This window comes from Amblyraja radiata, chromosome 6 (genome assembly GCF_010909765.2).
Source record: "Amblyraja radiata isolate CabotCenter1 chromosome 6, sAmbRad1.1.pri, whole genome shotgun sequence".
NCBI lineage: Eukaryota > Metazoa > Chordata > Chondrichthyes > Rajiformes > Rajidae > Amblyraja > Amblyraja radiata.
Genome location: NC_045961.1, coordinates 54,723,923 through 54,748,074, shown reverse-complemented (window position 1 = coordinate 54,748,074; position 24,152 = coordinate 54,723,923). Strand labels below are relative to the sequence as shown.

The following is a 24,152-nucleotide window of genomic DNA, read 5'->3' as shown; positions in this document are numbered from 1 at the left end:
AGTGCCAGGCAACATTTATGGACCCGACACACACTGCAGCTACTGATTGCAGTGTCTCGGGGACTATTACACAATCTGCTATCTTTGATAGCAGGTGCCTTTCCCTCAAGAAAAACAAGTGTGAAGTGTTACACTTTGGGAGGTTAAATGTAAGGGGAAATATACAGTTAGTGGCAAGACCTTAAGCAGCATTGATGTACAAATTTCCATAACTCTCTGAAAGTGGCAACACAAGTAGGTTTAGTGGTAACGAGGGCATATTGTATAGAACACAATGTGCTGGATTAATTCAGCAGGTCAGGCAGCATTTCTGGAGGACCTGTCCCATAGTAGGTGAATGAAGAATCGGGGGGACAGAGATTTATTCTGGCAGGGGCAAGATTTTAGGAATCTGAGGGGCAACATTTCCTCTGAGGGTGGTGGAAAAATAGGATGAGCTACCATAGGAGGTAGTTGAGGCAGGGACTAAAACAGTATTTAAAACACACTTGGACGCGTATGTGGATAGGAAAGTTCTCTCCTTCAGCAAATTGGGAAATGGACTAAATATTTCCTGAAAGGACACACAGTGCTGGAGTAACTCAGCGGGTCTCTGGAGAATATGGATATGTTTTGGTTTGAGACCCTTCTTCAGACATTTTCTGCTTTGATCCACCTAAAATAATTTTGTTTCCCTATCCTATTTCGTACATGGGTAGGAAAGGTTTAGAGAGGTATGGGCCAAATAGGACTGGCTTAGATGGGCATCTTGGTTGGCATGGACGAGTTGGGCCAGAGGGCTTGTTTCCATGCTGTATGGCTCTATAAGAACTTCTTCCCTTCTGTTATCAGGCTTCTGAATGGTCCTTCCATTAGCTAGGTTTCTGTCCAATTCATCTCTGTCCCATTGTGGACATTGGACTACGTCTATGATTAGCACGAATGAGTTGGGCTGGAGGCCCTGTTTTTGTGCTGTATGATTCTGCATAATTAAGCGGTAGATTTGCTGCCTTGCAGCACCAGAAACCCGGGTTCGATCCTGACTACAGATGCTGTCTGTACGGAGTTCGTACGTTCTCCCTGTGACTGCATGGGTTTTCTCTGGGTCCTCTGGTTTCCTCCCACACTCCAAAGACGTACAGGTTTGTAGGATAAAAATTGTAAATTTACCCTTGTGGGTAAGATAGTGTTAGTGATCACTGGTCAGTGCGGATTTGGTGGCCGAGGGCCCTGTTTCCACGCTGTATCTCTAAAGTAATCTAATAGTCAGACCTTTCTCATTGAAACCTCTTCCTAAACTTGCTGCCTGATATTCTTCCACAGGCGTCAGAGGTTACGATGGCACAGTTTCCAGATCTCACATCGGCTCAGCTTCACTCTAGCCTCGTTGCAGATCAGCAGCCACACTGCCGCCCAGCTCAATTTGCTGCAGAAGTTCTCCCTCCTGCGACTCACAGCGATAATGGAGACTTATTCCATGTCCAACAAACACGGCTGGACCTGGTGAGTTCACAGTTGCCATAAAATAAACAGACAAAGGGAGCAGACACGATGGGGAGGGTGATTTTTGTTTTTGGCGTGGGGAGGGGATGGGGATAAATGTAAAAATTAAATGTAATCTGAAATATTTCATTTTACATCTGTCATCTTTGATTTTAATATTGTCTGCAACAAAAGACACAAAGTGCTGGAGTAACTCAGCAGCTCATGCATGTTCTCTGAATAACATGGATAGGTGACATAGAACAGTACACAGGACAGTACAGCACAGGAGCGGGCACTTCAGCCCACAATGTTTGCCCCAAACATGATGTCAAATTACAATGATCTCATTTGCCTGCACATGATCCATATTCTCTGCACTTCTATGTGCCTCTCTAAAAGCCTCTTAAATGCCTCTGTCGTATCTGCCTCCACCACCACCCTTAGCTATCCAGCCCCCCGCTACTCTCTATGTAAAAAAACATGCCCAGCTCATCTCCATTAAACTTTCCCTGTCTCACCTTATAGCTATGCCCTCTAGTGTTGGACATTTTCACCTTGGGAACAAGGTTCTTACTGTCTATCCGATCTATGCCTCTCATAATTTTATAAACTTCTATCAAGTCTCCCACTAGCCTCTGATATTTTAGTTAGGGACCCTTCTTCAGATCCGAGCTGGAACATCACCTATCTATGTTCTCCAGTGATGCTGCATGACCCGCTGAGTTACTTCAGCACTTTATCTTATAAACTCAGTTGGTCAGGTAGCATCTCTGGAGAACATGGATAGGTGATGTTTTTGGTAGAGACCTTTCTTCAAAATCTGCATTTGTTTGAGTGGCAGATCGGTGGAGTCAGTGACAAAGGCTAGAGGTAAAAAGGGGTCACATAAGGAGAGAAGTGGAGGGAAATGTAAAGCTGGAGGGAGTGATATAGATGAGAGGGGACAGGGATGGAGGGAAGACATGTGGGATAGTGGAAGAAATGTGTGCCCAGTGGGAGAGGGGGACACAGAAAAGAGGGAGGAGGTAAGTGGGTATTAGTTGCAATTGGAGATTTCACTGTTCATACAGTTGAGTTGTAAATTAAAGAGTATTTATGCAATACATTGACCTTCACTGTATGACAAGGTTGATAACATTGCAGCAATGACCAAATGTACCTTTTATTTTTAGGAGAGAAAAACTGTTTTTAAAAAAAGAAACAATTAAGCGATTTTTCTTTCATTTGATACTTTGGGAATGTAATGGTGTGTTCTTGTAACAGTACTGTGGAGTTTAACCTTAAACCACTGGGAACTTTAAGAAAACAGATCTTTATTCTTGTAGCAGACTCTAAGTAAACTGATATAAAGTACTAAGATTTGGAGCATCAGCAGTTTTTGTTTCAATTTGAAATACAAGGTTACCAAATAAAACTCATGCAAGAGTTTAAGGTAATAGACAATAAACAATAGGTGCAGGAGTAGGCCATTCGGCCCTTCGAGCCAGCACCGCCATTCAATGTGATCATGGCTGATCATCCCCAATCAGTACCCCGTTCCTGCCTTATCCTCATATCCCCTGACTCCGCTATTTTGAAGAGCCCTATCTAGCTCTCTCTTGAAAGCATCCAGAGAACCTGCTTCCACTGCCCTCTGAGGCAGAGAATTCCACAGACTCGCCACTCTCACTAAGAAAAAGTGTTTCCTCAACTCCGTTCTAAATGGCTTACTCCTTATTCTAAAACTGTGGCCCCTGGTTCTGGACTCCCCCAACATCGGGAACATATTTCCTGCCTCTAGCCTGTCCAAACCCTTAACAATCTTATATGTTTCAATGAGATCCCCTCTCATCCTAAACTCCGGAGTGTACAAGCCCAGCTGCTCTATTCTCTCAGCATATGACAGTCCCGCCATCCCGGGAATTAACCTTGTAAACCTATGCTGCACTCCCTCAATAGCAAGAATGTCCTTCCTCAAATTAGGGGACCAAAACTGCACACAATACTCCAGGTGTGGTCTCACTAAGGCTCTGTACAACAGCAGAAGGACCTCTTTGCTCCTATATTCTATTCCTCTTGTTATAAAGGCCAACATACCATTTGCTTTCTACACTGCCTGCTGTACCTGCATGCTTACTTTCATAGACTGATGAACAAGGACCCCCCAGATCCCGTTGTACTTCCCCTTTTCCCAACTTGACGCCATTTAGATAGTAATCTGCCTTCCTGTTTTTGCGAACAAAATGGATAACCTCACATTTATCCGCATTAAACTTCATCTGCCGTGCATCTACCCATTTCCCCAACCTGTCCAAGTCACCCTGCATTCTCATAGCATCCTCCTCACAGTTCACACTGCCACCCAGCTTTATGTCATCTGCAAATTTGCTAATGTTACTTTGAATCCCTTCTTCCAAATCATTGATTTATATTGTAAATAGCTGCGATCCCAGCACCGAGCTTTGCAGTACCCCACTAGTCACTGCCTGCCATTCTGAAAGGGATCCATTAATCCCTACTCTTTGTTTCCTGTCTGCCAACCACTTCTCTATCCATGTCAGCACTCTACCCCCAATACCATGTGCCCTAATTTTGCCCACTAATCTCCTATGTGGGACCTTGTCAAATGCTTTCTGAAAATCCAGGTACACTACATCCACTGGCTCTCCCTTGTCCATTTTCCTAGTTATATCTTCAAAAAATTCCAGAAGATTAGTCAAGCATGATTTCCCCTTCGTAAATCCATGTTGACTTGGACCAATCCTGTTACTGCTATCCAAATGTTTGGCTATCTCATCTTTTATAATTGACTCCAGCATCTTCCCCACCACCGATGTCAGGCTAACTGGTCTATAATTCCCTGTTTTCTCTCTCCCGCCTTTCTTAAAAAAAGTGGGATAACATTAGCTACCCTCCAATCCACAGGAACTGATCCGGAGTCTATAGAACATCGGAAAATTATCACCAATGCATCCACGATTTCTAGAGCCACTTCCTGGGATGCAGACCATCAGGCCCTGGGGATTTATCAGCCTTCAGTCCCCTCAGTCTATCCAACACCATTTCCTGCCTAATGTGGATTTCCTTCAGTTCCTCCGTCACCCCAGATCATCTGGCCACTACTATAACAGGAAGATTGTTTGTGTCCTCCTTAGTGAAGACGGATCCAAAGTAGCTGTTCAACTCATCTGCCATTTCCTTGTTTCCCATAATAAATTCACCTTTTTCGGTCATCAAGGGTCCAACTTTGTTCTTAACTAATTTTTTCCTCTTCACATACCTAAAGAAACTTTTACTATCCTGCTTTATATTCTTGGCTAGCTTACCTTCGCACCTCATCTTTTCTTCCCGTATTGTCTTTTTGGTTAACTTCTGTTGTTCTTTAAACATTACCCAATCCTCTTGCTTCCCGCTCATCTTTACTATGTTTGTACTTCTTCGCTTTAATTTTTATACAGTCCCTGACGTCCCTTGTCAGCCATGGTTGTCCCTTTCTCCCCTTGGAATCTTTCTTCCTCCTAGGAATGAACTGATCCTGATCCTGCACCTTCCTGTATTATTCCTAAAAATACCTGCCATTTTTGTTCCACTGTCATCCCTGCTAGTGTATCTTTCCAGTCAACTTTGGCCAGCTCCTCCCTCGTGGCCCCATAGTCCCCTTTATTGAACACTGACACCTCCGATCTACCCTTCTCCCTCTCCAATTGTAGATTAAACCTGACCATGTTATGGTCACTGCCTCCTAATGGCTCATTAACCTCTAGGTCCTTTATCAAATCTGGTTCATTACATAACACTAAATCCAGAATTTCCTTCCCCCTGGTAGGCTCCAATACAAGCTGCTATAAGAATCCATCACAAAGGCACTCTACAAAGTCCCTTTCTTGGGGTCCAGTACCAACCTGATTTTCCCAGTCTACCTGTATGTTGAAATCTCCCATAACAACCACAGCATTACTTTTACTACATGCCAATTTTAACTCCTGATTCAACTTGCACCCTATGTCCAGGCTACTGTGTGGGGGCCTGTAGATTAGTCCCATTAGGGTCTTTTTACCCTTACAATTCCTTAGTTCTATCCATACTAACTGCACATTTCCTGTTTCAATGTCACCCCTTGCAAGGGACTGAATTTCATTCCTCACCAACAGGGCAACCCCACCCCCTCTGCCCACCTGTCTGTCTTTTCGATAGGAGGTATACCCTTGAATATTCAGTTCCCAGCCCTGGCCCTCTTGCAGCCATGTCTTAGTAATTCCCACAACACCATACTTGCCAGTTTCTAACTGAGCCTCAAGCTCGTCCACTTTATTCCTTATACTTCATGCATTCATATACAGCACTTTGACCTCAGTATTCACTTCCTCCCTCGAACCGCTCGCAATTGGCCCTGACCTTACTCTGTTGTCCATTCTCGAGCTTTCCTTCCCATTAATTCGAGAATCTTTTGTAATTTTTCCTGTAGTCACTTCCCCTTCAACTCCATCTTTATACTCCCAATTTGTCAATCCCTCCCCCCCACTATTTAGTTTAAACCCACACGTGTAGCCCTAGCAAACCTGCCTGCCAGAATGTCAGTCCCCCTCCAGTTAAGGTGTAACCCATCCCTTATGTACTGGTCACCCATACCCCAGAAGAGATCCCAGTGGTCTATAAATCTAAATCCTTGCTCCCTGCTCCAGCCCCTCAGCCACACATTCAGATCCCCTATCTCCCTGTTCCTGTCCTCACTAGCACGAGGTACTGGAAGCAATCCAGAGATAACCACCCTAGAAGTCCGGCATTTCAGTCTTCTTCCCAACTCTCTGAAATCATGTTGGAGAACCTCCTTCCTCTTCTTCCCAATGTCATTTGTGCCTACGTGCACAACTACTGCCAGCTGTTCACCTTCTCTCTCTCGAAGATGTTCTGAATTTGGCTCGTGGCATCCTGAACCCTGGCACCAGGGAGGCAACAGACCATCCTCGCATCTCGTCTGCCGCCACAGAATCTCCTGTCCGCCCCTCGGACAATGGAGTCACCCACCACTAGGGCTCTGCCCAACGTCGGTCTCGCCGGTCGAGTCCCATCTCTAGGATTGGAGCCACCGACGTGTCCGCTGCTCGGACTGGAAACATCGTCTCCTGTTGCGTACCTGTTTTCATTAGGCACAGCCACCTGGGTCTCCTGCACTCCACGATTTCCACACCTTCTCTCCGTCACACACCTTGGTTCTTCCCGTATCCTCGGCGTGACTACCTCACTGTAGGTCCTGTCCAGGAAACTCTTGTTTTCCCGGAAGGCCCTGAGGTCATCCAGCTGCTTCTCCAGTGCCCCAACACGGTTATTTAGGAGCTGAAGCTGGACACACTTGCCACAGTTGTAGCTGCCAGAGGCTCCATCCGTGTCCCTGGGCTCCCACATTCTGCAAGCCTCACACTGTCTCATCTGCCCCGACATGTGTTCACCGCGTTCCGTCCTCTCGAGCTTTATGCGTCGCCTCCTCCCCTCAGCCTCCTCCCCTCAGCCTCCTCGCCGAAGACTCTTGAGCCAAAGACTCACACGGCACTTCCCTATCAAGGCTGCTCCCTCAGTCTTCTTGCTTATATTGACAGATAAATTGCCTAATTTACCAATTTACAAACCACATTCTTCAGTTTTCCCCCTCTGACTCACTTCTCCCACTCTCCTCCCACCCGGGCTAGAGCCAATCACTGCTTTGTCCTGCTTCTCTTTGCTGCTGTTTCTTCAAAATCCACGGGAGCTCTTGAGTTGACCCAAGTGACCCAACTAACTGAAAGAACAATTACACATAGCAGGTACACAAAAATGCTGGAGAAACTCAGCTGAGTTTCTCCAGCATTTTTGTGTACCTTCGATCTTCCAGCATCTGCAGTTCCTTCTTGAACAATTACACATAGCAGTTGGAACACATGTCCACCACAGATATTTTGGTTCCAAAACCTTGCTGGATTATCCATTTTGCTGGACCAACCGAGGTCACTGCCTAGGGGGGGCCAAGATTTCGGCCGCGGAAGTTGGCTATGGGAATGGATCTGTCGGGCCAGCGTTCTAGAGCCTCGGCTGCAGAGGGTAAACTCAACCTACTGATTGGCCGCTGAAATCCCAATGAGGTCAAGATTGGCCACCTCACCGGGCCTTGGCGTCACATTTTTGGAGGGACTTCCATGTTCAAGTGCGCACTCATAATTTTGTATGGATTCGAGGAGGCACCGGACAACCAGATGCCAGAAAATTGGTGGTAGACCTGTAGCTAATTCACAGAACAACGTATGTACATAGCAGTGGCAGTGAGGGCATAGAATTGTTGGCAGTGTAGGTGCCGTGTCAGGGTGCTTTAAATAATCTATTTATTTTGGACATTTTCTTTTGCAACGCTTCTCAGATGATTCTATGAATATGCACCTGATTAATTTTTCCACGATTGGTCATAACAGCCTGGTGCTGAACTAGAAAGGAATTTTACACACAGTACACTTTGGAGTTAAGCACTTTCAAATTACTTCAGGTCTCCATGACAACCACAGTTGGCTGGGGAATGCTTTAAACAAAATTAAGTCGTGCATTCATTATTTTTAATGAAAATAATTTGTTTTGATGTGGATTTTACAAACAACGTCACATTTAATGTTATAGAATCGTACAGCACGGAAACAAACTCTTTGGCCCAACTTGTCCATGCCGACCAAGGTGCCACATCTAAGTTTAGTCCCATTTGGCCCTAAATCTTTTCATCTCCATGTACAAAATAGGGCCGGAAAATGAAACTATTTGGGTGAATCAGAACAGGAAATGTTTGGTCCATTTTCTAATTCCCTGAAGGAGAGATCTTTCCTATTCATGTACCTGTCCAAGTGTCATTTAAATGTTGTTATAGTACCTGTCTCAACACCACCTATGGCAGCTCGTTTCATATACCCACCACCCTCTGCGTGACAAAGATGTCCTTCGGGTACCTATTAAATCTTTCCTGTAGGCAACTGCACTCAATTGTACTTTTAGGTTTAGGTTTATTATTGTCACATGTACCGAGGTACATTGAAAAGGTTTGTTTTGCATGCTATACCATTGCATCTGATAATACTGTAAAATATAGTTCTAAGCATTGTAGCGCACCAGTTCCATTGACTGTAGAGGGTTCATAGGGCTACGTATTGTGCATTGTTTCTCTGTGTGAACTCTGCAGTGTAAGGGATTGATATGTAGGGCAGTCACATTGATAGATACAGTACTGAAACAGGCCCTTCAGCCCACCGAGTCTATGCCGACCATCATGCTAGTTCACAACTAGTTCGCACTAGTTCTACGTTATCCCACTCACAACCATTCCCTGCACATTAGGAGCAATTTACAGAGTCCAATTAACCTACAAACATGCACGTCTTTGGGATATGGGAGGAAACCGGCGCACCCAAAGGAAATCCACGTGATCAACGGCAGAACGCATAAACTCAACGCAGACGGAACCCGCGGTCAAGACCTATTCCGGGTCTCTGGCGCCGTGTGCCTCGGTGGCACTACCAGCTGTGCTACCATGCTCCCTTTGTGCAAGTAACGTGCAATGATTTCTTGCAGGTCTGTGCCAAAGTTCATGAAGAGGATGAAGGTGCCCGACTACAAAGACAAGAATGTGTTTGGTGTGCCTTTGATAGTTCATGTACAGAGGACAGGACAGCCTCTCCCACAGAGCATTCAACAGGCCATGCGTTATCTCAGGAGTCAATGCCTGGATCAGGTACATGAATGAATGCTCTGAAACAGATAAGATCATGTACCTTTCATCAATGATATGAAAATCTCTCATTAATTGTCCCATTTTACGTTTTTGTGCTTCATAATCTATAGGGTTAGGTTTATTATTGTCATGTGTGCCATGGTACAGTGAAATACTTTGTTCTGCAAGCAATCCAAGCAGATCAGATAATACTGTACATGGATTCAATCAAGTCAAACTCAAGTTAAAAAGGGAGGGAGAGAGAAAACGGGGAATTACAGACCAGTTAGTCTAACATCGGTAGTGGGGAAACTGCTAGAATCAGTTATTAAAGATGGGATAGCAGCACATTTGGAAAGTGGTGAAATCATTGGACAAAGTCAGCATGGATTTATGAAGGGTAAATCATGTCTGACGAATCTTATAGAATTTTTCGAGGATGTAACTAGTAGAGTGGATAAGGGAGAACCAGTGGATGTGTTATATCTGGACTTTCAGAAGGCTTTCGACAAGGTCCCACATAAGAGATTAGTATACAAAGTTAAAGCATACGGTATTGGGGGTTCAGTATTGATGTGGATAGAGAACTGGCTGGCAGACAGGAAGCAAAGAGTAGGAGTAAATGGGTCCTTTTCACAATGGCAGGCAGTGACTAGTGGGGTACCACAAGGCTCAGTTCTGGAACCCCAGCTATTTACGATATATATTAATGATTTGGACGAGGGAATTGAATGCAACATCTCCAAGTTTGCGGATGACACGAAGCTGGGGGGCAGTGTTAGCTGTGAGGAGGATGCTAGGAGGCTGCAAGGTGACTTGGATAGGCTGGGTGAGTGGGCAGGGAGGTTCTACTGCAGTTGTACAGGATCTTGGTGAGACCACACCTGGAGTATTGCGTACAGTTTTGGTCTCCTAATCTGAGGAAAGACATTCTTGCCATAGAGGGAGTACAGAGAAGGTTCACCAGACTGATTCCTGGGATGTCAGGACTTTCATATGAAGAAAGACTGGATAGACTCGGTTTGTACTCGCTAGAATTTAGAAGATTGAGGGGGGATCTTATAGAAACGTACAAAATTCTTAAGGGGTTGGACAGGCTAGATGCAGGAAGATTGTTCCCGATGTTGGGGAAGTCCAGAACAAGGGGTCACAGTTTAAGGATAAAGGGGAAATCTTTTAGGACCGAGATGAGGAAAACCTTTTTCACACAGAGAGTGATGAATCTGTGGAATTCTCTCCTGCAGAAGGTAGTTGAGGCCAGTTCATTGGCTATATTTAAGAGGGAGTTAGATGTGGCCCTTGTGGCTAAAGGGATCAGGGGGTATGGAGAGAAGGCAGGTACAGGATACTGAATTGGATGATCAGCCATGATCATATTGAATGGCGGTGCAGGCTCGAAGGGCCGAATGGCCTACTCCTGCACCTATTTTCTATGTTTCTAAGTAGAACATAGAGCAGTACAGCATAAGAATAGGCCCTTTGGCCCACCTTGTCTTTGACGAACATGATGCCAAGAGCCTCCTTAGTTTAGTTTATTGTCACGTGTACCGAGGGACAGCGAAAAGCTTTTTTGTCGCGTGCCTTCCAGTCAGCGGAAAGACTATACATGATTACAATCAAGCTGTCCACTGTGTATAGATAAAGGAACAATGTTTAGTGCAAGATAAAGTTCAGTAAAGTCCATTTAAAGGTTGATATAAAGATTTAAAAGAGTGGAGCGATTGTAATGAATGATTGCAGATCCACTTCTGGGATCAGCATGCAAAGAGTCACCTGGCTTGGACGCCATGTATCTACCTGCACAAAATCCATATCGCCTCCCTTCCTTCCTTCTATCTACATGCCTTTCCAAAAGCTTCTAAAATGTCGCTATCAGATCTGCCTCCAACAACAACCCTGGCAGCGGGTTCCAGGCACTTACCACCCACCTGCTGTGTAAAAAAAAAAAGGAAGTTGCCTTGCACACCTCCTTTAAACCTTGCCCCTCTCACCTTAAATGCTATGCACCTTAAAGCTAAGTTCAATATGTAGAGCAAAGTGCAAGATACAGAGTACAAAATATAGTTCTCAGTATTGTAGTGCACCAGTTCCATACTTAGCCAGTGTGTGTGTATGGCTAATTTTCATGCATTAGCCAGTTTGCTAATGTGGGTTTTGAGACAACACCCTAGGTCAGGATCGAATCTGGGTCTCTGGCGCTGTTCATAAGTTATAGGAGCAGAGTTAGGTCATTCAGCCCATCAGGTCTACTCTGCCATTCAATCTTGGTTGATCTAGGAAGATTGTTCCCAATGTTGGGGAAGTCCAGGACAAGGGATCACAGTTTAAGGATAAAGGGGAAATCCTTTAGGACCGAGATGAGAAAAACATTTTTCACTATATTTAAGAGGGAGTTAGATGTGGCCCTTGTGGCTAAGGGGATCAGGGGGTATGGAGAGAAGGCAGGTACAGGATACTGAGTTGGATGATCAGCCATGATCATATTGAATGGCGGTGCAGGCTCGAAGTGCCGAATGGCCTACTCCTACACCTATTTTCTATGTTTCTATCTATCTTTTCCTCTCAACCCCATTCTCCTGCTTTCTCCCCATAAACCCAGACTAATCAGGAATCTGTCAATCTTCACCTTAAAAATGACTTGGCCTACACAGCCGTCTGTAGCAATGAATTTGATGTGAGGTAGTGGCTCTACCACTGTGGCACCCTGATTTAATAATTGTGTGATCTTGTTTTGGCCTTGTCTGTTAGTCAACATCTTTAAGTAGTGCTTTTCTTTATCCACATTCTCATATGTTTATACCATTGTAGGTGGGTCTCTTCAGGAAATCTGGAGCCAAATCCCGAATTCAGGCACTTCGGCAGATGAACGAGGCTTCACCGGATATTGTCAACTATGAAGATCAGTGCCCGTATGATGTGGCTGACATGCTGAAGCAGTTCTTCCGCGATCTTCCCGATCCTCTGCTGACCAGCAAACTCGGGGAAACCTTTCTACACATCTATCAGTGTAAGCATCCCATTTACTGATGACAGGGCTTGATCAAACATTCTGTAGCTCAAATCTTGATTCATATTCTTTGGAATTGAACCTACGTGTTTCAAGAAGGTGTAGAGTAATTAACAATGATAGAGTACAAAACACCAACATTCATTTGTGTAAGCTAAACTGCAAACATTTCACAAACACAGCACAGTGGCGCAGGTGGTATTGACTTTTACCATAGACTTTAGAAATGCAGCGTGGAAATGGGCCCTTCTGCCCAACAGGATACACTAGGGATAATGTACAATTTACAGAAACCAATTAACCTTCAAACCTATACATCTTTGGAGTGTGGGAGGAAACCCGAGCACCCAGAGGAAACAAAGGGAAAACGTACAAACTCCGTATAGACAGTACCCATAGTCAAGACCGAGCCCAGGTCTCTGGCGCTATGTGCTGGAGTAACTCAGCTGGTCAGGCATCACCTCTGGATGGGTAGACAAAAAATGCTGGAGAAACTCAGCGGGTGAGGCAGCATCTGTGGAGAGAAGGAATTGGCGACGTTTCAGGTCGAGATCCTTCTACAGACTGATGATTTTACAGTGGAGTGGACAAAATGTTTAATGAAGAACTGCAGATGCTGGAACTGTAGTCCGCAGAACTGCAGTCCGAAGAAGGGTCTCGACCCGAAATGTCGCCAATTTCTTCTCTCCATAGATACTGCCTCACCCGCTGAGTTAGGTCAACGTCTCTGGATAGGTGGTGTTTTGGTTCGGGACCTTTCAGAGTCTAGGTCTGCAGTACATCTCGAACGGTGTGGTGAAATGATGGGCTCCACCCTCGTTCAATGTTCAGTAAAGAATGATCCTCATTGAAGAATATGCTCCCTGCCTCGATTTATACCATTATCCAGATGTAATGTAAACAGACCATGTTCTCCAGAGATGCCGTTCTTTCAGCACGGGTTATTGATAGGGGACGATCAGCCATGATCACAATGAATGGCGGTGCTGGCTCGAAGGGCCGAATGGCCTCCTGCACCTATTTTCTATGTTTTCTAGGGTGCTGCCTGACCCGCTGAGTTACCTTAGCACTTTGTTTTCTTTTGTATACCAGTATCTGCAATTTCTTGTGTCTACAAGGCACAGAGGTATCTTATTATTAACAATGCCTTCATCAATCACACAAATTGATCCCCAACGCCCACCTCGGTCTCTCCATGACCTCCGTGACATTCGACTTGCAGCCATTGTAGAGTTAGCACAGGGTTTATAAACAACCAAACTTCTGCTGCAAAACCTGCCCATCAAATTTATGTGACCCTTCATAAAGAGCTGACCCCAGAGTTCGGATCGAGGCAGCCCACTGCATCTAAGTGCTTTTACAAGTGTGCTGTAACATAGGGAGGCACAATGGCGCGGCGCCAGAGATCATGGTTCGATCCTGACCGCAGGGAATATCTGCGAGGTGTTTGCACGTTCTCCCTGTGACTGTGAATTTCCTTCAGTTTCCTCCCACATCCCAACGACATGTGGGTGTGTAGATTATTTGGACTCTAAAATTGCCCCTGGTGTGTAGGGAGTGGATGGGAAAGTGGGACAACGTAGAATTCGTATCAATGGGTAGACTCGAGGAACTGCTGATGCTGGATCTTGAGTCGAACGCAAAGTGGTGGAATAACTTACTGGGTCAGCCAGCATCTGTGGAGGACATGGAAGGGTGACATTTAGGGTCGGGGAATTTAGTCTGAAGAAGGGTCCTGAACTGAAATATCGCCATCCATGTCCTCCACAGATGCTGCCGGACTTGCTGAGTTACTCCAGCACTTTGTGTTCTGGTGTGAACCAGCGTGGACACAGTGGGCCGAAGGGCCTGTTTTCATGCTGTATCTTTCAATCAAACACCAGGACTCTGTTCCTTGGAGCACGGGAGGATGAGTGGTGATCTTATAGAGGTGTACAAAATCATGAGAGGAATCGAGGTTAGACGCACAGAGTCTCTTGCCCCGAGTCGGGGAATTGAGAACCAGTGGACATAGGTTTCAGATGGGGGGGGCGGGAGAAGATTTAATACCCCTCGGGTAACTTTTTCACTCAAGGGGGTTGGTGTATGGAACGAGCTGCCAGAGGAGTTAGTTGATGCAGATATTATCGCAACGTTTAATAAACATTTGGACAGATACATGGATATGATATTTTTAGAGAGATATATGGGCAGGTGGGACTAGTGTAGATGGGACATGTTGGTCGGTGTGGCCGGTTTCCACACTGCATGACTCTATGACTATGACTCTATGACTGACTCAAACAAATTTTGTTCTTCTCAAGCAGTCTTTCTTCTCTAACAATGTCTGTTGGCTTTGCCGTGCAGATGTCCCCAGAGAGCAGAGGCTCCAGGCGGTGCAGGCAGCCAGCATGCTGATGGCCGATGAAAACCGTGAGGTCCTGCAGACACTTCTCTGTTTCCTCAGCGACGTTACGTCCGTAACTGAAAACCAAATGACTGCCATGAACCTTGCCGTCTGCCTTGCTCCTTCCCTCTTCCACCTCAACTTGCTAAAGAAAGGATGCGCCTCGCCAAGGTAGGCCTCTCACATCCTGGATACCACAAGTAAAATCGGAAATTAGGCATTTGACATGCAGTTACTTTTTCCGCGGTTTAATAACAGCGACTGGGGCTAGATATTCTTTCACCCAGTGAGCTCCAGAGGGACATGTAATTAATGGTCTGATCTTAAGCAGGAATTGCAGGGTGTATAGATTTGTTCCATGTGTTTCCTATGCATCATGAGTATGGCACAGTGGTCAGCAGGGATGCAGAGTGATATCAAGTGCAATGCAATGAACATATTGATGCCACTCGGGCATGCATTGCCTGCGAGCACCATACCCCACTCGCGCAGAAGCAAGAAACTGTCAATCGGTCTTCTTTTGCATTATAGAGTTAAAGGGTCATACAGCACGGAAACAAGCCCTTTGGCCCAACTTGCCCATGCCAACCAAGATGCCCCATCTAACCAAGTCCCATTTGCCCACGATTGGCCCATATCCTTCCAAACGTTTCCTATCCATTTACCTGTCCCAATGTTATTGTACCTGCCTCAACCACCTCCTCTGTCAGCTCATTCCATGTAACCACCACCTGTTATCTGGCTGCAAAATCCAACACATTGATCCTCCTGCAGGCTTATCCAATGGGATGTGTGCCTCAACCTGTGCCCCCTACCAACCACCCTGAGATTCAACTGTCCCCTATCCCACCCCTTCTTAGACTTCCAACAATCACACACCTGAGTAAAACAGCAATGTTATATAGGGAGAAAGAACACAAAGTGCTGGAGTAACTCAGCGGGTCAGGCAGCATCTTTGGAGAATGTTGAGTTCCTCCAGTACTTTTCTTTTGGTCAAGGTTCCAACATCTGCAGGTCTTTGAGTGTGCATTATATAGGGATGTGCAAACAAACTGCTTTAACACCTAGTTCTCAACATTTCATGCAATTAATGTTTGGGAATCATTGCTAAATTTCACAACAGTTTAATTTCCTTAGGAGATCTGCACAGGCAAATAAGCAGGTTGGACCAAAATACTTGTCAGGGTAAATTAATGTAATGTGTTGGAAGTAGTAGACACAGGAACTGCAGATGCTGGTTTACCAAAAAAGAGACAAGTTCTGGAGTGGGTCAGGTAGTATCTCTGGAGAACATGGATAGGTGACATTGTGTGAGCCATAATGCCGCCTAATCATTGTCTCCAGAGATGCTGCCTGATCCGTTGAGTTACTCCAGCACGTTGTCTGTTGGAACTAGCAGCCTTGTCTTGGTAAATTGGTACCTTTTTGTAATTTATTTTATGAGTTGGGATATAAAATAGCTTTATCATCCTCACTTCTAATACTATAGCAGCGTCTGACACCCACAAATCATTCTCCATAATTAGCTAATTAGTCTGACGCTGCCTGAGTGACTTACTGAGTAAAAACCAGAAGGCCCCCTAATTGGCAAACAATATTTTTAGGTGTTCTTTGTGTGTGCCTAATCTTTTCCGGTTATCTTTGATTGAGAGCTAACTTTTCCCTGTTTGATTGTAATAGGGTAATGCAGCGCAAGTATGCAACAGGGAAACCTGATCAGAAAGATTTGAACGAAAACTTGGCAGCAACTCAGGGCTTGGCACAGATGATTGCAGAGTGCAACAAAATTTTCCAGGTGAGTCGGTTCTCAGTCCCTAAACTGAAGAATGTTAAATCTGTGACACTTTGGAGAATAAATGTTGATAACAGTTATCTTGAATGACCTGCATAATTAATATACAAGTGACGTAAAGTGCTGGAGGAATTCAGGCAGCATCTCTGGAGAACATGGATAGGTAATGTTTCTGGTCAGGTCCTTTTGACTGAAAAGTCACCTATCCATGTTCTCCCAGAATTACTGTTACACCAACACTTTGTGTCCTTTTTGTAAACTAGCATCTGCAATTCCTTGTTTCTACCATAAATGTTATAAAGGTTTAGGTTTATTATTATTGTGTGTGCTGGAGTACAAAGCCTTGTTTTGCATGATAACTAGTCAAATAAAATATAACATATTGTAAACAATTCAATAATAAGTAAGGAAGTACGCAGTATAATGCAAGAGGATGTGAATCTTAGAATTGAACGATGTTGCTCCAATTACGTAGACCTCTGGAGAAACAGTATCTGGGATACTGTGTACGGATCTGATATCCTTGCCCGAAGATGGATACGCTTGCGATGAAGGATGTGCAAGCAAGGTTCACCCGATTAAATCTTGGATATGGGAATTTGTTCATTGAGGACAGATTAGGTAGACACCAGGTCCATACACCTGAATAATGAGAACTGGATTCATAGAACACTGAAGAAGGGTCTCGACCCGAAACGTCGCCTATTTCCTTCGCTCCATAGATGCTGCCTCAACCGCTGAGTTTCTCCAGCAATTTTGTCTACCTTTGATTTTCCAGCATCTGCAGTTCCTTCTTAAACAGCAGAGGAACAGGCTCTTTGGCCCACAATGTCCGTGCTAAACACGATGCCAGATTCAAGTTAAACTAACGATGTAGAAACAGGAACGTGCAGATTCTGGTCTACAAAAAAAGACACAAAGTGCTGGAGTAATAACGTGTCAGGCAACATCCCTGTCTTTTTTTCTGCCCCAAGGTAAACTAATCTCCTCTGACTGCACATGATTTACAACGCTCCATATCTTGCACATCCATGTTTCATTCAAACATGTAATCCTAGGGCTATTACAGATCCATCACCAATTTTCTAACATCCTTAGTTCCAGACCATTTCTGGATTATCCATTTTGTCGGACCAATAGAGATCACTGCCTCAACTACCTCTTCCGGCAGCTTGTTCCATACACCCACCCCCCTTTGTGTAGAAAATTACCCCTCAGATTTCTATTGAATCTTTTCCCCTTCGCCTTAAACCTATGTTCTCTTCTTGGAATAGATCCCTCAGGATGTGATGACACAATCACGGAACTCCTACATTGAAGCTGATGCACACCCTTTGACTCTGGAGGAACTGGGCAAGCACCTGGAAGATGAGGGGGCAAACTACCAGACGTACCTGGAGAATCTAATACAGAACCTTCACAAAGAAGCCAGAGAGAAATTTAAAGGCTGGATTTCATGTTCATGCCTTGACAACATTGAACTTGCTTATAAGAAGGTATGTAAATTCTTCAATTAATTTCAATAATTTTTTGATTGTGTAAATACCTTTTTGACACCTAGTAGTGCCGCTGTCTCACAGCGCCAGAGACCCTGGTTCGATCCTGACCTCGGGTGCTGTCCGTGTGGGGTTTGCACGTTCTTCCTGTGACTGCGTAGGTTTCCTCCAGGTGCTCCAGGATCCTCCCACATCCTAAAGACGTGCAGGTTTGTAGTTCAATTGGCCTCTGTAAATTGCCCCTAGGATGTGGGGCGTGGATAACATAAAACTAGTGTGAACGGGTGATCGACACTCAGTGTGTAATCGATGGGCCGAAGGGTCTATTTCCATGTTGTATCTCTAAACTAAACTAAACTCTTCATATATTCAGAGTCTCAATATTTTCAATAGTGTTATACTCAGCAGTGTTAGCACATGTTTTTAAATACCACATCCTCACCAATCATGTGGCCCGTGGGGTGACATTCCATCCCTTGTTTGAGGCGTGTCCCCACCGGAATCTGCCTCTCAATGTCCAGCAGCGGAAGGACCTGAGTCTGTGGTTCTCACCCATAAATTGGCAATTGCTCAGTCAGTGCATTGGAATGTCTCAAGGTAGAAGCAAGGAACCACTGTTGCTGTGTTACAAAAACAGACACAAAGTGCAGGAGTAACTCACCAGGTCAGGGAGCATCTCTGAAGAACAAGGATAGGTGCGGCTTTCTGTCAGGATCCTTCTTCAGACTGATTGTTGGCATGGAGTTTAAGATGCCTTTGGACAGGCACATGGAAGTGCAAGGAATAGAGGATATGGATCACATCCATGCAGATGAGAGTTTAACGGCATCATGTTCAGCACAAACATTGTGAGCTGAAGAGCCCATTCCTGTTCTCTACTATTCTATGTTCGATGTTCTTGAGTGTTCACAAAGTGTTGGAGGAACTCATCGGATCAGGCAGCATCTGTGAAGGGAATGAATTGAAGAGTTGCGAATTGTGAAGCCAGAGGAAAGAATATGGGGTGGGTGGAGGGGGGGGGGGAGAGGGGAATTCTGAAGAAGGGTCCTGACCCGAAACGTCACCCATCCATGTTCTCCAGAGCTGCTGCTTGACCCACTGAGTTACTGCAGCACTTTGTGTCTGTCATTGGACTGTCTCCCTGCGTGTATGTAAGTAATGCATCGGTGTGTTTCCTCTGCACAGGTTGGTGATGGTCACCCTCTCCGCCTGTGGAAGGTGTCGATTGAGGTGGAGGCTCCCCCCTCGGTCGTGCTAAGCCGGGTGCTGAGAGAGCGGCACCTTTGGGACGATGACCTCCTCCAGTGGAAGATCATCGAGAGCCTGGACAAGCAGACAGAAGTCTTCCAGTATGTCCTGAACAGCATGGCCCCTCATCCCAGCAGAGACTTTGTCACTCTGAGGTGAGCTTTTATTATAAAAGCAACGCTTGCCAGACATTAGCCTATGAAAATGAGTCATGCGCCAATAATCTATCTCCAGTTGCAATATTACGTGATGGATTGTACAGGGTCTTGGTGAGACCACACCTGGAGTATTGCGTACAGTTTTGGCCTCCTAATCTGAGGAGGGACATTCTTGCCATAGAGGGAGTAAAGAGAAGGTTCACCAGACTGATTCCTGGGATGTCAGGACTTTCATATGAAGAAAGTCCGGATGGACTCGGCTTGTACTCGCTAGAATTTTGAAGATTGAGGGGGGATCTTATAGAAACTTACAAAATTCTTAAGGGGTTGGACAGGCTAGATGCAGGAAGATTGTTCCCGATGTTGGGGAAGTCCAGAACAAGGGGTCACAGTTTAAGGATAAAGGGGAAATCTTTTAGGACCGAGATGAGAAAAACTTTTTTCACACAGAGTGGTGAATCTCTGGGATTCTCTGCCACAGAATGTAGTTGAGGCCAGTTCATTGGCTATATTTAAGAGGGAGTTAGATGTGGCCCTTGTGGCTAAATGGATCAGGGGGTATGGAGAGAAGGCAGGTACAGGATACTGAGTTGGATGATCAGCCATGATCATATTGAATGGCGGTGCAGGCTCGAAGGGCCGAATAGCCTACTCCTGCACCTATTTTCTATGTTTCTAACCCATAAGGAAAACTTAAAAGTAAGAACAATCTGAACATTTCTATCATAGGTGCAAACTAGACAATATCACACAGCTTGCACTGTATGCAGCGGTTTAGTTTTCCAACTTCAAATCAAAGAATAGTTTAGCTTGGAGATGCAGTGTTGGAACTGGCCTTTCGGCCCACTGAATCCGTGCCGATCAGCCATCATCTGTAAACTAGTTCTATGCTACCTACTAAGGACAATTTTCAGAAGCCAATTAACCTACACATCTGCACTTGTTTGGAATGTGGGAGGAAACCAGAGCAACTGAAGAAAACCTAAGCGATCACAGGGAGAATGTAGAAACTCTTGGATACATGGATATGCAGGGCGTGGAGGGGTAAGGACCATGTGCAGGCAGATGAGGTTATTTTAACTTGTCATCATGTTCGACATAGACATTGTGGGCCAAAAAGTCTGTACCTGTGCTGTAATGTTTTGTGTTCTATGGATGGTGGTGATAGGGAACGAGTTGCCAGAGGAGGTGGGTGAGGCAGGTACTATCACAACTTTTATAAGGTACGTCAATGGGCCTGTTTCCACGTTAAATTAAAATAAACTAAATACCCCACTTGTTACCTGTTCTAATACTATAGATAAGTTTAGGTAACGCCAGGCAGTAACAGAGGGGAAAACCCGTGGCACAGGCGTTGATGAATATTCGTGGGTAGCTACCTTCGCTGCTATGTTTTGCCAAGACTTCAAGTTTCAGGCCTCTCATTCTACTTTTCTACATTTGATTAAGAAGGGAATAACCTTCCTCATCTCTGATTTTTGTTTCAGAACGTGGCGGACGGATTTACCGAAAGGAACCAGTGCCCTGGTAGCCATCTCTATAGAGCATGACGAGGCACCCCTGGTGGGCGGAGTGCGGGCCATGGTCATGGACAGTCAGTGTCTGATTGAGCCATGTGGCTCTGGGAAATCCAGAATGACTCAAATCAGCCGAGTTGATCTGAGGTAAATAAAATCCTATGCTCATGGTGTTTTTAATACGTGTTTTACACATTGTACCTTTACTACTTCAACAAATGGCCAGTAACGTTTTGGGACTATGCTTGTCCTTGAAGAGCTACCATATTATTTACAGTTTGGACAGGTACATGGATAGGATAGGTTTAGAGGGATAAGGGCCAAACTTGGGCAGGTGGGACTAGTGTAGATGGGGCATCTAGATCAGCATGGGCAAATTGGGCCGAAGGGCCTGTTTCAATGCTGTATGACTGTGACTCTAAAATAGTAAGACACGATCCAAGAATCAGATACTAACAGCTGAAAACGAGAGTTCATTGAGTTACACAGCACAGAAACAGCTGGTAGACATTTTGCATCACAGCGCCAGAGACCCGGGTTCGATCCTGTCCTCGGGTGCTGTCTGTATGGAGTTTGCACATTCTCCCAGTGACCGCGTGGGTTTCCTCCAGATGCTGCGGTTTCCTCCCATGGGTTTGGAGGTTAGTTGGCTTTTGTAAGTTGCTCCTAGTGTGTAGGTTCAAATGACAATAAACGGTATTGTATTGTAGGATAGAATTAGTATGCAGGTGATCGATGGTTAGTGTTTACACGGTGGGCCGAAGGGCCTGTTCCGCGAAACTAACCTAAACTAAACGCTTCTGAAGAAGGACCCCATCAGTCTGAAGAATGGTCCCGACCTGAAACATCACCAGTCCATGTTCTCCAGAGATGCTGCCTGACCCACTGAGTTACTCATGTACTCTGTGTTCCACACAAGATTCTGGCATCTGCAGTTCCTTGTGTGTACTGTATGCTCTATGCCCAGATGTGAATGCACACTTATCTCAGATTGCTGATGTCCATTCGCACTGATATCCAAAAATCTGATGAAATATCTCGACCCGAAACGTGGCCTAACCATGTCCTCCAGCGATGTTGAGTTACTCCAGCACATTGTGTTATTTTGTGTGTAAACCAGCATCTACAGTTCTTTGTTTCTACATCTAAAAGTATGTGTGTGTGCGTGTGTTTTGTTTTAAAGGGGTCGGACTCCAGAATGGTACAACAAAGCCTTTGGATATCTCTGTGCCGCAGACGTTGCTCGAATTAGGAACTCATTTCAACCTATCAATGCAGAAGGGCCAGAAACCAAGATCTGAAAAGGCAAAGACTCCGGGAGGAAAATGGATGTCATTTGACAGGATACGTACACAAGGAAATGGAGAAAGGGACGATGAAGTGATTCACACTAATGATGGATCGTCTGGTGAATAGATTTGTAAAATTATCAAGCGACTCGCCTGCTAGAAATCTCGCAGTGCTATACGGTTGCCATGGTATTCCTCGGGATTATTGACACAGTGGTGTTGAACTACATTGTATGTGGTGAACGTGCCAACATCGCCTCTTTGTCTGTGATTCGAGCTCTTAAAATCCCTGAGCCCGTTGCTGAATCGGTTTCTAAAAGATCACGCCAACCAGAGCTGTTAGGAAAGCTATTGTTTCAACATTTCTTTTTCGTTTTTAATTTATCCATGTGGGCACAGTGGGCTCTAGGTCGAGGACGTTGTAATGGGGCTCCTAAATAATAAAATCCACTAAACTACACACGATTTTAATCTGTGCCTTGCACAGCTTTGAGGAATAGATGCTTCTGAGAAGCATTTTCATTTATATAGATATATGTGCATAATAAATATATATATATATATGTAGATAATAAAGATATCTATGAAGAATAAGCATAAATATATATAAAACTGTATCCAGATTTTAAGTCTTTAACAATCAGCTGTTGTGCTGGCTAATGAGCTGATGTTCCTGTCATTATGAACCCAATATCTTGCCATTGAATTTGATGCAGCATTTTCTGTACATGCCTGATGCGAGGCCAATTTGGCTGTGACCTTTATCAAGGTCAGATTTGCATTTGATACGTTGCCGTTGACTACCTGTCATGAAAATAGTCTGAAGAAGGGTCCTGACCCGAAATGTCGCCCATCCAGATTCTCCAGAGATGCTGCCTGACCCGCTGAGTTACTCCAGCACTTTTGTGTTCTTCAGAACCATCAACAGACCTAGAAGTAATGTGCATGTACAAATAGAGTAGACTGTTTCACTAAGTCCCTCCTTTCCAATATGCTGCACGCACGCACGCACACACACACACACACACACACACACACACACACACACACACACACACACACACACACACACACACACACACACACATAAATGCACACACATAAATGCACACACATAAATGCACACACATATCTAAACACACACATATCTAAACACACACATATCTAAATGCACACACATATAAATACACACATATATAAATACACACGTGTTTATATATATGTGTGTGTGTGTCCATATATGTTTGTGTGTGTATATTACACGCGCGCACACATTTTTATAAGTATGCACACACGCATTTATATTGGAAGCTTGTTAAGAACATTTCTGGGGAGGATATAGTATTAATTATATTCCATAATTTTACTGGGCATGTTTTAAAAACACATTATAATTTTCCCGATATTTTCCTACGCAATATTCAAGGTGCAGTTACTCTTAAATGATTGTGAAGAAATTTGTCATGTACTTGTATAATCCGTCATGAGTGTAGTCACTTTATATGTGCATGTGTCAAGTAAATATACCTTCATTTGTACATGGCCATATTGTAAACATAGTATTATATCACTGATTGGGATTCAGAATGACAAGGAATTTTATTTAAAGATGTAACTATTTATACCTCATTTTTACCTCATTTGCTGGATTTTTTTTGTTGACTGTAAATATGATATCTAATATTTGGAGTGAGAAATTCTGATAGTTTAAAAAAAAAGTGTGTGGTTAATGTTTTCATTGTTTCTTGTACAAAATTTATTTTTCTTTGTCATATTATGAAATGCACTAATAAAGATTACATCATAAGTAAGTGGTTCGTGGATGTAAGGAAAATGTTTACTGGGGAGATGCATTAGCTGAGATCCCTTTTTGATACTGTCTTCAAATGCCCCGTGATGCAAATTGTCGCTTAACTTGTCTTATGTTCGTTATTATATACTAGAGGGCATAGTTTTAATGTGAGGGGGGCAACATTTGAATGACGTGTGGGGCAAATTTTTTTTTTTAAGAGAGTGGTGGGTTCCTGTAACGTGCTGCCGGTGGGGTGGTGGTGGAAGCAGATTCGATAGAAGTGTTTAAGGGGCCTATGGATAGGCACATG

The 24,152-nt window shown here is 44.4% G+C and overlaps 1 protein-coding gene across 4 annotated transcripts in view; it reads left to right on the top strand.

Annotated features, from left to right (window-relative positions):
• The window catches only part of stard13 (StAR related lipid transfer domain containing 13), a 363,098-nt gene extending 339,848 nt beyond the window's left edge, over window positions 1–23,250 (top strand). For all 4 annotated transcript variants that reach the window (XM_033022887.1, XM_033022886.1, XM_033022889.1 and 1 more), the window contains 9 exons: window positions 1,303–1,482; window positions 9,019–9,178; window positions 11,966–12,164; window positions 14,511–14,721; window positions 16,231–16,345; window positions 17,617–17,838; window positions 19,024–19,241; window positions 20,732–20,908; window positions 21,945–23,250. In XM_033022887.1, coding sequence (XP_032878778.1) covers window positions 1,303–1,482; window positions 9,019–9,178; window positions 11,966–12,164; window positions 14,511–14,721; window positions 16,231–16,345; window positions 17,617–17,838; window positions 19,024–19,241; window positions 20,732–20,908; window positions 21,945–22,062 — 1,600 coding nt within the window. In that variant the 3' untranslated portion in view covers window positions 22,063–23,250. The remainder of the gene's footprint in view (window positions 1–1,302; window positions 1,483–9,018; window positions 9,179–11,965; window positions 12,165–14,510; window positions 14,722–16,230; window positions 16,346–17,616; window positions 17,839–19,023; window positions 19,242–20,731; window positions 20,909–21,944) is intronic.
• The last annotated feature ends 902 nt before the right edge of the window (window positions 23,251–24,152 follow it).